Source organism: Pistacia vera, unplaced genomic scaffold (assembly GCF_008641045.1).
Source record: "Pistacia vera cultivar Batoury unplaced genomic scaffold, PisVer_v2 Contig720, whole genome shotgun sequence".
Taxonomy (NCBI): Eukaryota; Viridiplantae; Streptophyta; class Magnoliopsida; order Sapindales; family Anacardiaceae; genus Pistacia; species Pistacia vera.
Window position 1 is genome coordinate 395,455 of NW_022196580.1, and position 12,388 is coordinate 407,842.

The 12,388-nt window shown below is 34.8% G+C and overlaps 2 protein-coding genes across 2 annotated transcripts; both read right to left on the reverse strand.

The window, feature by feature from the left end:
* Positions 1-3,291: 3,291 nt before the first annotated feature.
* Positions 3,292-3,756, reverse strand: LOC116114719 (18.2 kDa class I heat shock protein-like). Its single transcript, XM_031400848.1, has one exon. It carries the CDS (start codon positions 3,754-3,756, stop codon positions 3,292-3,294), a length of 465 nt encoding a protein of 154 aa, XP_031256708.1.
* A 1,945-nt stretch (positions 3,757-5,701) lies between these two features.
* Positions 5,702-7,173, reverse strand: LOC116114701 (UDP-glycosyltransferase 76E2-like). Its single transcript, XM_031400838.1, has 2 exons — positions 6,693-7,173; positions 5,702-6,579 (listed from the first exon to the last, which is right to left on the reverse strand). Exons 1-2 carry the CDS (start codon positions 7,171-7,173, stop codon positions 5,702-5,704), a joined length of 1,359 nt encoding a protein of 452 aa, XP_031256698.1.
* Positions 7,174-12,388: the final 5,215 nt, after the last annotated feature.

Genomic DNA, 12,388 nt, shown 5'->3' on the forward strand with positions numbered 1-12,388 from the left:
ATGGTATCTGGCAGTGCGAGAGTACTAGTTTTGATTGCTGAGTTTGAAGCTTCAACTTTGAAGAATAGTCTTTGATGGTCTAAAACGGAAGTGCGTTGGGGTTTTTATTAAGAATAATGGAAAATTCTGGTATTTACGCGCGCAATCTCTTCTGTTTAGTTAATGAAGCCCCTGGGGCCTTCTGGTAAATTCGCGAAGTTCTTAATTTCCTGGCTTGCTAGAAAGTTCTGGACTTTCTTATGATATGGGCTCTCAAGTTAAGCTTTCATTAGAGGCCCAAACCTCAAATGGGTAAAAGCCTTTTATTATATATTTTCCCTTTATCTATTATTTTTCACAACTTTTAAAAAACTCATAGTTTATTCTTCAAATTGCTTAAAAAAAAAAAAAAAAAGGTAAATTTTTAATTTAGCGGATTATATTTATCATGGTAGAGTTTTTTTATAATTATTGGAATTTTTTTTAGGAATACATAATTCTTTACTTAACCGTTTGTTGACAGAAGAAGTATAGAAAATATAGAAAACTTATATGGTAATTAAGAAGATAAAATCTTGGGTTTAGGACACTTACGAGGAAAAAAAACAAAATTAAATGCATAGATATTTACTATCTAATATTATAATTGCCATATGTCAATGGATCTTTATAAATTTAGAAAATAAAATAAGGAAATGATTTAAGTCTATTAATCTAGATGAACTAAAAATTAGAAAAATGGGGTGTAAAGAAAAAACATATTTATGTCTAAACGGGTAATTTTGATATTAAATGGGTTTAAAAGGAGATTTTAAAATAGAGTAAACGACTTTTTCCCACCCAAGGTTTTGTCTAATGACACGTTGAGTTTCAAAATGCCACTTTTTCCACCCATCAATTTTCAGAACAACACTTTTCCAACCCACCTTTATGTTTTGTTAGAAAAATTTGTTATGTCACATGGTATAAATAGTGTAAAGACAAAATTACCCTTCTTTCTCATTCGCCACCTTTGATTCCAACGACTGGAAAAACAATTACACACAACCACAAACACTTCTAAACCAACTTCACTAGTTGATTTCCAACAAAACAACTCCAAACAATTACACCCAAATCATCAATCAAGCAAAAAACGCTAGGAAAGGAAGTAGTGATTAGCGACGTTCGGCGGGCAAACAGGATCGGCTTTGTTGGGGGTTTTGGAGAGGAAGTGTCGTGGGTGTGTAATCATGGAATTAGAATCAATTATCAAGGTGTACATAATATTATTATAACATATAAATATAATTTCCTAATATATATGTGAATGTTAATATATATGTTATATATATTCTTGCAAATAAAATGTTTGGGTTTAAAAATATATAGAGTAAAAGTAAAACCATAATCATACAATCCCCGAATTCTCTGCGGGCCAGGCTCAGGGATTCCCTTACATCTTTGTCTCGAGGACGAGCCGGGTTTGAGGAATCCTCTTGGGCCCTTGGGCTGGGCTCGAAGACATGGGTGCCTACCCTCGACCGACCCGTGCCCATCCCTAACTTTAGTCACTATGTTTATCATTGTGTTTATTACTTGATGACCAAAATGAAATACTAAATTAACCTTATGTAGTTTAGGCAGTTAATATATATGGACCCAAGTGTCACTTTATGACTCTTTTGGGTCGAACTTTACTTATCCCAAACCATTTGGACTAAAATGTACTTAACTCATTAAATATCGCTAAGTGTTAATGTCAATTGCTAAGTGTTAATGTCAAATCTAAGTACTTGAGTTGTCATTTTTAGTTTTCGTCTTAAGGGTTGAGAACGTATGGGTAAACAATATTGACCATTATCTACTATTAAAATAAAAATTTAAGGTGATTAAGTGTTAATGAGGAAGCCATCTCACTAACATCATATGTAAAGTCCGTAGTAAATTTTCAACCAATATTAAAATAGATATTGATGTTTTTAAAAAGGTGATTCTTTCAACTTATTTTGATAGTGTACATTATTTACAGAAATCAGTGTACACAAATATCTCTTTAGAAAATCTATTATTGAAAGAAAAGGAAATCAATCCATTCGTAGGTAGCCCAAATGATTATGACGAATTGATGATAGTGTAAAATATAGATAGACACACGGTCTTAGGTTCAATTCTCTATTTGAGCATATATCCGACTTAAGTGGAAAGCTATAAAGATTAGTCGATTTGCGCAAAAATTGACTCAGATACTTTGGTTAAAAAAGAAAAGAAAAGAGAAAAAAAAAAAAAAGCAAATTATTATGTTTGTTGAAATAAGTGGTATAATGAATGATCCATATCTCCCATGCATATTTCTTATGAAAAATGCTACATTTATAATATAATATCACAACCTTCTTTAACAACCTTGACGTGTTAGCAGATTGACAGTGTCACGTCAGCTCCCACCACACCCAAGACACTACAAGAAACAAATGATCGTTCCTTCAGAAGGAACGATCGGAATAGCTATTCTTTCATCCTTATGAAGGAACAACCTTGTTCCTTACCTTGTTTCTCTCCTGTCAATTCTCTTCTTCAATTTCGTTCTTCTTCTTCTTCTTCTTGGAACAACGTTATTCCTTCTTTCTCTTCTTCTTCCTAGAACAACCAATTTTTTATGAAAAGAATGACTATTCTTTACATAAAGAATGATTGGTCATTCATAAGGAATGACCATTCTTTCCGTGAGAAACGATTGGTCATTCATAAGGAATAACCATTCTTTCTGTGAACAACAATCATTCTTTCATAAGGAATGTTCGTTCTATTTTTTTGATTCAGTCAAAATCATTTTCACAGTTATTAAATAGGCCATGCTCCTTTGCCTAACTTTGTTTGAATTAATTCTTTTGTTTCTCCCCTTTTATAATCACATTAGTAACGTTACTAATACACCGTTCAAATTTCTGAAACATTAGATCTTATAATATTCTAATTTTTTAGATATTAATTTGACAATAAATAACATATCATGATATCTTGACATTATCTAATAAATATGTGATGAAAATATGTTTAAAACCATAAAATATGCCCAAAGATAACTATGAAAAACACCTGTCTTATAATGTTGCTGAATTTCAGATCTATTCCTTGCTCCTCAACTTTATGCCCAAAAATCAATAGTAATATAAATTAATCAAGAAAAAAATTGTCGCAACGTTATAATTATATTTCAATATTACAACGATTTACATTATTAATTCTTGGCAAAACAGAAACTCCATTGCATTTACATGAATTTCATATAGACAATCCACAGCATTGTTCTTACACAGAGCATTCAGTGTTTTAACCAGAGATTTCAATGGCCTTGACGTCAGGTTTCTTAACCTCAACCTTGGGAACAGTAACAGTAAGGACTCCGTTCTCCATAGAAGCCTTAATTTGATCCATCTTCACATTCTTCGGTAGCTGAAAACTCCTGGAGAACTTCCCACTACTACGTTCCACACGATGCCACGTCTCGTTCTTGTCTTCCTTCTCTACACTCCTCTCTCCGCTAATCTGAAGCACCCTGTCATCTTCGATCTCCACCTTCACTTGTTCTTTCTTGAGCCCAGGAAGATCGGCCTTGAACACGTGAGCCTCTGGGGTTTCCCTCCAGTCTATCCGGGTGTTGACAATAGCCGAGGTTTCTTGAGGGAAACGACTGGAGAGTGAAGAAAAGTCCTTAAAAGGATCCCAAACATCCAGAGAGAAGGGATCGAAGATGCTGCTGCGCTGGTTGCCGAAGAAGCTCGGAATCAGTGCCATATGGTATCTGACAATGCGAGAGTATTAGATTTGATTGCTGAGTTTGATGTTTCACTTTGAAGAATTGTCTCCGATGGTCTAAAACGGGAGAGGCTTGGGGTTTTTATAAGACTAATGGAAAATTCTGGTACTTCGCACGCAAATCTCTTCTGTTTAGTTATGAAGCCTCTGGGGCCTTTTGGTAAATTCGAGAAGTTCTTAAGTTCCGGGCTTGCCAGAAAGTTCTGGACTTTCTTCTGGAATGGGCTATCAAGTTAAGCAACTTAAGCTTCATTAAAGCCTTTTATTTTATATTTTCCTTTTATCTATTATTTTTCGCAACTTTTAAAACTTATAGTTTATTCTTTAAATTGCTTTTTTTTTTTTTTGAAAAAAAGAACACTTTTCTCTTCACCGTTAGACTTAAATTTTTCAGTTTATTCCGAATATGATATTTTTATATCCTCTTTTTTTTTTTTTCTTTACAATGGTACACTTTAAGTATGGTTGTTCTTTTTAAATTTGAAGTTATAAATTAATCCAATTAAAAAAAAAAAAAAAGCAAAAATTTCAATTTAATGGATTGTCTCCGTCATGATATAGTTTTCTTAGAATTATTAGAGTTTTTTTAGGAATATATAATTTTTTACTTAACAGATGTTGGTTTTAGAAAAACTATTTAGTAATTAAGAAGACAAAATCTTGGGTTTAGGAGACTTTCGAGGAAAACAAAAATTAAATGCATAGATATTTACCATGACCGAAATCTATTAATCTAGATGAACTAAAAAATAGAAAAATGAGGTGTAAAGAAAAAACATATTTATGTGTAAAAGGGTAATTTTAATATTAAATGGGGCTTAAAAGGAGATTTCAAAATACAAATAGGGCGTACTTAACAATAGGAGCTATTGACTATTACATTGGGGCTAAAAATTACTTTCTTGTGCTCTTTTGTTGTATAAAGCAATGTTTTGAAACCCGGCCCGGCCCAGCCAGTTGAATTGGTTCAACCGGGACCCGGAAGCTTCAATGGGCCAGGTTTAATTTTTTCCTATTCACCCAATACCCGGATTTTCGGTGATGATCGACGAACAATTAACTGTCGGAATGTTAGGGCTTTTGAAGAGCAATTTCCGGTGAATGTAATGGTGGTGAAAGATTTGATTTTCGGTGAGTAAATCGACGGAAAATCGAACAAAACTAGCAGCGGGAATGATGAGATTTTTTCAGCGATTGACGAGGCTAACGGGGGTGGGATGAGGTGGGTTTTGGTTGGGAGGAAAAAGGGAGTAATTCTGGGGTGATGGGGAGGGTTGTTGTTGCCAGAACGATGGGATCTGGCTTGGAATGCCGACGTTGACGTCGATGAGATCTGGCCAAAATCAAACCTATTTCGGCCAGATCTTGGGTATATTTTGATGGAAATGGGCTCAAGGGACGATTGGGGTTGCATCTGGGGTGTCGCCACTGCTAATCAGTAGCTCGTCGATTTGTAGTTGGGGTGTGTTTGATAAATTTCAAACCTATAGGGACTTCAAAATTTTTAGGGGTATATTTGCTAAATTTTAAAATTTTGTCAACGGGTTTGACCAGCGGTCAAACAGGTTAAACTGGTCAACCCGAGCCCGGAAGCTTTGCCGGGTTTCACCCCGGGTTGGGTTTTAAAACATTGGTATAAAGTATAGACTTCTTGTGAGGTTTCAATTTTTCACATGTGACTAGAAAAGATTAATACAAACATCTCATTTTCTGTATTTAAGTGATCCCGTTGATTTAGTAGGTATTGGTGTTCATTTGGTCCTGATGTTTTTTGAAACAATGGCAGGTTGTTGTATATATCATCCCTGTTTTTTGAATGCAAAACAGAGCATATTTTCCAGCCTTCGTTTGTGTCTCTTTCATCAGTTTATTCTCTTGCAAAACCAACAGAACTTCATTAACTAAAATAAGTAATCAAATACAATCAAAGTGACTTGATGAATTTCACTAACTCATTCAAGGAATTGTAAGAAGAGCCATCTTCCCTAACGCAAAGTTGAATCTTCTCCTTCAACTCCTTGGCATTCTGCCTAATCTCCAATCCTTCTTTATCAACCATTAGTCTTCTCACTGCTCTCTCTACTTCCCTTCTATTCAACTCATTCTCCATTTCCAGTCCCACTCTCCACACATTACTTATATATCTTCCATTCACCCTCTGGTCTCCAGAGTTTGGTCTACAGATGATTGGAACACCTTCACTTATACTTTCCATTGTTGAGTTCCATCCACAGTGGCTCCAAAACCCTCCCACTTTGGCATGGGCCAACACTTTCTTCTGGGGTGCCCATTTCACAATGCACCCTCGTTGTCCGATCGCTTCTTCAAAACCTTCAGGCAATGACTCAATCCATTCTGAGCCACGCACTGAGCCCGGTCGAACCACCCATAAGAAAGGCTGATTGCTGTTGGCTAGGCCCCACGCCATTTCAGCTAGCTCATTCTCATCAATCTGTGTTATGCTTCCCAAGCTTACATATATTATTGTGTTATCATTAGTTTGCTCGTCAAGCCATCTCATGCAGCTTATATCTTCGTCGAACAAGATACTTGATAAGGCTGGAGCAAATTTGTGCAGAGGGCCTATGGAGAAGAGTGGAAGGTGGCATTGTTGTAGGGTCCTCGCCAGTGATGATTGCTCAAGGAAGTCTATTGTGTTATAGATGATAGCTGAAGACTTTCTAGTATTGCGCAACTCTTTCACCACTTGTGTCATAGTTTCTAATGACCCGAATTTCGAAAAAGGTAGATCCTTTAACCTGAGGGGATAAAATCCGGGCACTATGTCTTTTGATCCAAGACCTGTAATTTGAATTGGTGTTAGATACCATTTGCATTATAATCTCAAGTGAAGTCTTTTAATTGAAACCAAAGTTTCATTAAAAAAATTTAAGCAAGTAGACTTTGGCACATACCTTGCAAGAAATTGTTACCTTCTGCCCGTGGGACAGTGGTATCGCGAGAAACAAAGGCGGTTGTACCACCTGTGCACAAGATAATGCTCGGAAGCTTCATCTCAGTAGCCACTGCTTCAGAGAAATACATGAGTTCATCATAGATGATGCAGGAGATTTTCTCTTCATCCGAATTCTGTTTCTCCGTCAACCGAGCCAAACATTCTTGAAAAGGAGCTTTGCAATTGACATTGAGACGCAGAATTAAAGCTAGTATATTCCCTGAGGAGAGGTCGCTATCATACGCGGCATACGAGATGGTTAGGAAATTGAAATCAGGGTGATTTGAAGGGTTGGGGGAATTAAATTTGGTGTGTGCAACTGTGATGGAGAAGCCCTGAGAGTAAAGAATGGTGCCCAGTTGAAGCATTGGGTTGAGGTGTCCCTGGAATGATCCTGGCACTAGCACCAATCGGTTACTTCTCTTTCCTTGCTTCTCCATCTCTCAGTCTGTGATTATTAATTGCAAGTTAGAATCAATTTCTAGTCTCAGATAGTCAGATGCCTCACTGAATATTTGTTCTGGATAACATGACAGATCTAATTGAGTTGTATATTATTGATAAAGGAGTAATTTATAAATACAGAACTCATCGACACATCAACAGTGACCATCTTAATTGGTAATTAAACAGTGCACGTCAAATTGCGTACAAGAACAGAGCTTTCCATTTTTGGCATTGATGCACAACTAGAATGAAAACGTGATGAAGTTGATCTGTTTTGGTAGTATTTGGCCTAGGTTTGTGAGACTTTCATCAACTCACATGCCAGATGCTTTTTTTGAGGCAATTCCTTGCCTTTTCCTGCAAGTTCATATTTAATAAAAAAGATATTGGTAATATTTTCTCCATAAAAATCTTAAAACATCTGTATCCTATAATTTTCGTGAATATATGTATATACTATAACTGGTAACTGGATTTCTAATGGACGAATTTTACCTACAATGTGAGGAGTTCGAATCTCTCTAGAAGCAATTCATAACCAAGGATATTTACCCAAGTCTTGATCGAAAATTAGTCTTATATCTTCGGACATGGAGGCTTTAAAAAAAAAAAAGTTTGATGGGTAAATTCGTGGTTTAGAAATGGAGATTAGTCACATCACCACCTCATTTAAGAAAAATTCAATCTTTTGGAGAAAAGTGGATTGATTAGCATTGAAGACTTAAAGTCTTTGTCGGATTGAGCATAGTTGCGTGGAAATTAGGTTGGGAACTATGGGGGTGTTTGTTTGGTGGAATAAACCCATTCCCTTGTTTGGTTGGACAAAAATTGGATCACAATTCTTTTTAGACGATAAACCCAAAGAACCAGAGAAGATTAATATCTATAACCTTCTTTGGAGAGCATCTCCCCACAGGTCAGAGAAGACTGATTCAAAAAGAGATGATATCTTAGATTGAGAGAGAGAGAGAGAAAGAGAGGAAAAGAAGATTGATATTTACATTTAACAAGTTGAACATGCAACATTAAATATTGTGCACAAAAGACTTTAAAGAGTGAGGTTTAGAAACAACATGCTTTAGAATTTGATCATATATATAAGGGTGTCCAAGCCTATGGCATAACAAGATATCTTTATTAGAAATATTGGTACACTTATTTGTGAACTACAACAAGAAGAACCTTTTGGAGATTAAAAAAATGGTAGACCAAAATGAGAAGCCTTCTTACAATAAGATAGAACAACAATATTAGTAATTGAAGAAGAAACTGTTAGAAAACACGAAAATTCAACATCCAAAACGATTATAAAATCACACATAGATAGTAGAACAATGGATTAATAGATTTAAGGTTTTAGGATTACATGTCTGAGCCATGATGTGTGTGAGATTTGTTGAATCCTTGTCTGGTCTTCCTCATAATATATTGAAGTATATATAACTCCTCGAAAGATCTATGTGGCATGTTAAACGCAGGCCAAATGGTTCACAACTGACATATCTTTATATATGTTGAAACTAGTAATAAAATATGGGAAGTTTTTATCAGAATTAGCTACAGTTCAATAGAGTTGAAAGGGATATGCATTTTGCATCCGCATTTCATCACAGAAAGCAACATGCGGAGGCCTGCAATTAGAGATCGATTTCTCTTATTTAACCACAGAAGGCATAAATTAATGTGTGCTTCAGTGTTTTATAACATTTAAAGACATAATGGTCCAATTTGGAGTTGGGTTTGATTGTTTAGCTATAAAAAATTGCACGACATGAAGGCAAACAAAAATTATAACCATCAAAGTCAGCATTGCTGACAATTGCATGAAAGACATCCTCGGGTTACAACTTACAACTTGTTGATACTTGATTTTGACACCAACGACTCGCACGTGCAAAGTGCTAAACGGATTTAGAAATTACACGTGATATGAAAATGTGCAATGAAAGAATAAATGAGAAGCGACTTTTAAAGTAGTTCGGATGCTCAATAGCGAATCCTACATCCACTATGGTTATATTAATAGATGGTTACAGTTAGGTCGCGTACAGCGAGCTGAATTACAATCTCGAGAGAATCGAAATACACAGAGAGAGAGAGAGAGAGAGAGAGAGAGAGAGAGAGAGAGAGAGAGAGAGAGAGAGAGAGAGAGAGAGAGAGAGAGTATGCTTTTGAAGACTAAGGATGAGCCAATCCCATAAATGAGAGAGGAGCTCTCTATTTATAGTTGGGGAGATTCAAGGTAGTAATCATGATTCTGCAGTCAGGCAGGTGTGTTACAATTCCTAACCCGCTTCTCATTGGTTGTCTGCACGGGAGACATCCTTAAATCGCGTACGGCTTGGGTAGGTGGATAATTTCTAGCCACTCACAAGTCTGGCACTCACCTGCCACACTGATGATAACCTTACCTCTTTCGTCCTTGAGCGACGTGGCAGTATCTAGACGGCACAAAAGCCTTTCTGAACTCTGATTGACCCTTACTAACATGAGCTCATGTCAGCCCTGATTTTTTAGGCATAACACAACTATAATTTATTGAGCTGCATAAGCCAGAAGAAGGTAAACATCCTAAATCCATCTCTTTTAGAAACCTTTTATTCTCATTGTAAGGTTCCTTTGTAATACCTATTCCCAAACTTTGAAACTTTTCACATATGTTTTCTCTGCAAGTTCATATTTAATAAAAAAGATATTGGTATATACATTTTCTCCATAAAAATCTTTGAATATCACTTTGATAGTTTTTATTCTGCAACAAGTAGACAAAATATCTGGCCCAAATTCATTGAACTCTTTGAAGTGACAAAAGCAAATAAATTGCCATCAATTATTTTTGTATGGCTCTTTACCTAGAAAGTCTATATGTCAATTTAAGCTAGGGCCAAAAGAAAAGTCGCTATTATTTGGCCTCCAAATATATTCTACTTCTAAGTTGATAATAAACAACATTGATAATAATTAATAAGCAACATTGTTTAACGCCAAAATCAAAATCAAAACCAAAACCCAATGATCAATACATATTAATATTTGTTTCTCATGTTAAAAATCTTAAAACGTTCGCATCCTATAATTTTCGTGAATATATGTATACACTATAGCTAGTAATTGGACTTATAGTGGACGAATTTTATCTACAATGTGAGGAGTTTGAATCTCTCTAGAAGCAATTCATAGCCAGAGATGTTTACCCAAGTCCGATCGAAAATTAGTCTTATACCTTCAAGTATGGGATACAGAGGCTTAAAAAAAAAAAAAAAAAAAAAAAAGTTTGATGGTTGAATTCGTGGTTTAGAAATGGAGATTAGTCACATCACCACCTCTTCAAAATTAAGAAAAAAAATCAATCTTTCAGAGAAAAGTGAATTGATTAGCATTGAAGACCTAAAGTCTTTGTCGAATTGAGCATAGTTGCGTGGATATTAGGTTGGGAACTATGGGGGTGTTTGGTTTGGTGGAATAAACCCATTCCCTTGTTTGGTTGGATAAAAGCTAGATCACATTTTTATTTTCAGATGATAAACCCAAGAGATCACTAGAGAAGATTAATATCTATAACCTTCTTTGGAGAGCATCTCCCCATAGGTAAGAGAAGACTGATTCAAATAGAGAGGAAAAGAAGATTGATATTTACATTTTACTAGTTGAACATGCAACATGAAATATTATGCACAAAAGACGTAAAAGAGTGCTGTTTAGAAACAACATGCTTTAGAATTTAATCATATATATAAGGGTTTCCAAGCCTATGGCATAACAAGATATTTTTATTAGAAATATTGGTACACTTATTTGTGAACTACAACAAGAAGAACATTTTAGAGACTTAAAAAATGGTACACCAAAATGAGAATCCTTCTTACAATAAAATGGAACAACAATATTAGTACTTGAAGAAGAAACTATTAGAAAACGCGAAAATTCAACATCCCAAATAATTACAAGATCACGCATAGATAGTAGAACAATGAATTAATAGATTTAAGGTTTTAGAAATACATATCTGAGCCATGATGTGTGCAAGATTTGTTGAATCCTTGTCTCTGATCTTCCTCTCCAGAAACTATTCTAAATGACAGCTTTCAAATGGGTAAAACATACGTTAATTAGTTTTGAAAAAAGGACTTAGTCAATACAATATACATAATGTTTTACTGGTCTCTCTCATTATGGACCCACTAAACCCAAAAGCCTACACTTCTACTGTCAACCCACATTATTTAATAACAAAGTATATTAAGCTATAATTTATGATTACAATAAGCCCGAAAAATTTGTAGGATCTTGATATAAGAAATATGGCGAGATTGTAGGAAAATCATGATATTCCTTTAGAAAAATATTAGATCAAACCACCCCTTATAACTTGCCAGAGTAAATGATGGATTAAGGAGTTAAAAGACCAAAGGGTCTTGGGATCAAGAGATTTCTCATTAAAAAGAGATCTTATTTCTTGTTCACTTTCCCTATGGAGCTTCCTCCGAAAATCTCTCTTTTCATAGTATTTTCTAACTTCTAAAATTAATAGTATATAAACCTTTCACAAACATGTTTGCTGTGATATATCATGTTTCATCAAACAGGTATATATTTAAATATTTTATTAATCCATATTTTAAAATCTTAATTTGTTTAATTAAATCAGAATTAAAAAATTATATTATAAGAAATTCTCAAAATATTTTTAAATTATTTTTTAAAGTGAACTTTGCTATATTGATTCTAAGTCGCGACAGATCGTGTAATTAATTATCAAGTGTTCCCCTCTTCATGTAACTTACATTAATTTAATTAACTGGATCATACAAGTGATACATAAGAGCTCTAGAAGATTTGAATGAATAGATGGCTAGTCCAGGTTTTCGTTCTGAGATTGGAATGATCATAAATTGGGTTTGACAGAAACTCACAGGCGGAGCTCTACGGACTGCTGGAGACTTATATCGCATGTTTGCAGTGCCAAACAACAAGATAAAAGATAGGTATTGGTGGACCTCACTGTTTCTCCTTTTTTTAAATTATTGCACTTGCTTTCCAAGAACAACAATTAAAACCAGAAAAGACCGAAAAAAAAAAAAAAAACAAAAAAACCAAAAAAAAAAAAAATTTAACATACATTATTATTTATTAGCAAAACTCCATTGCGTTTACATGAATTTCATAGAGACAATCCACAACATTGTTCTTAAACAGAACATTCAGTGT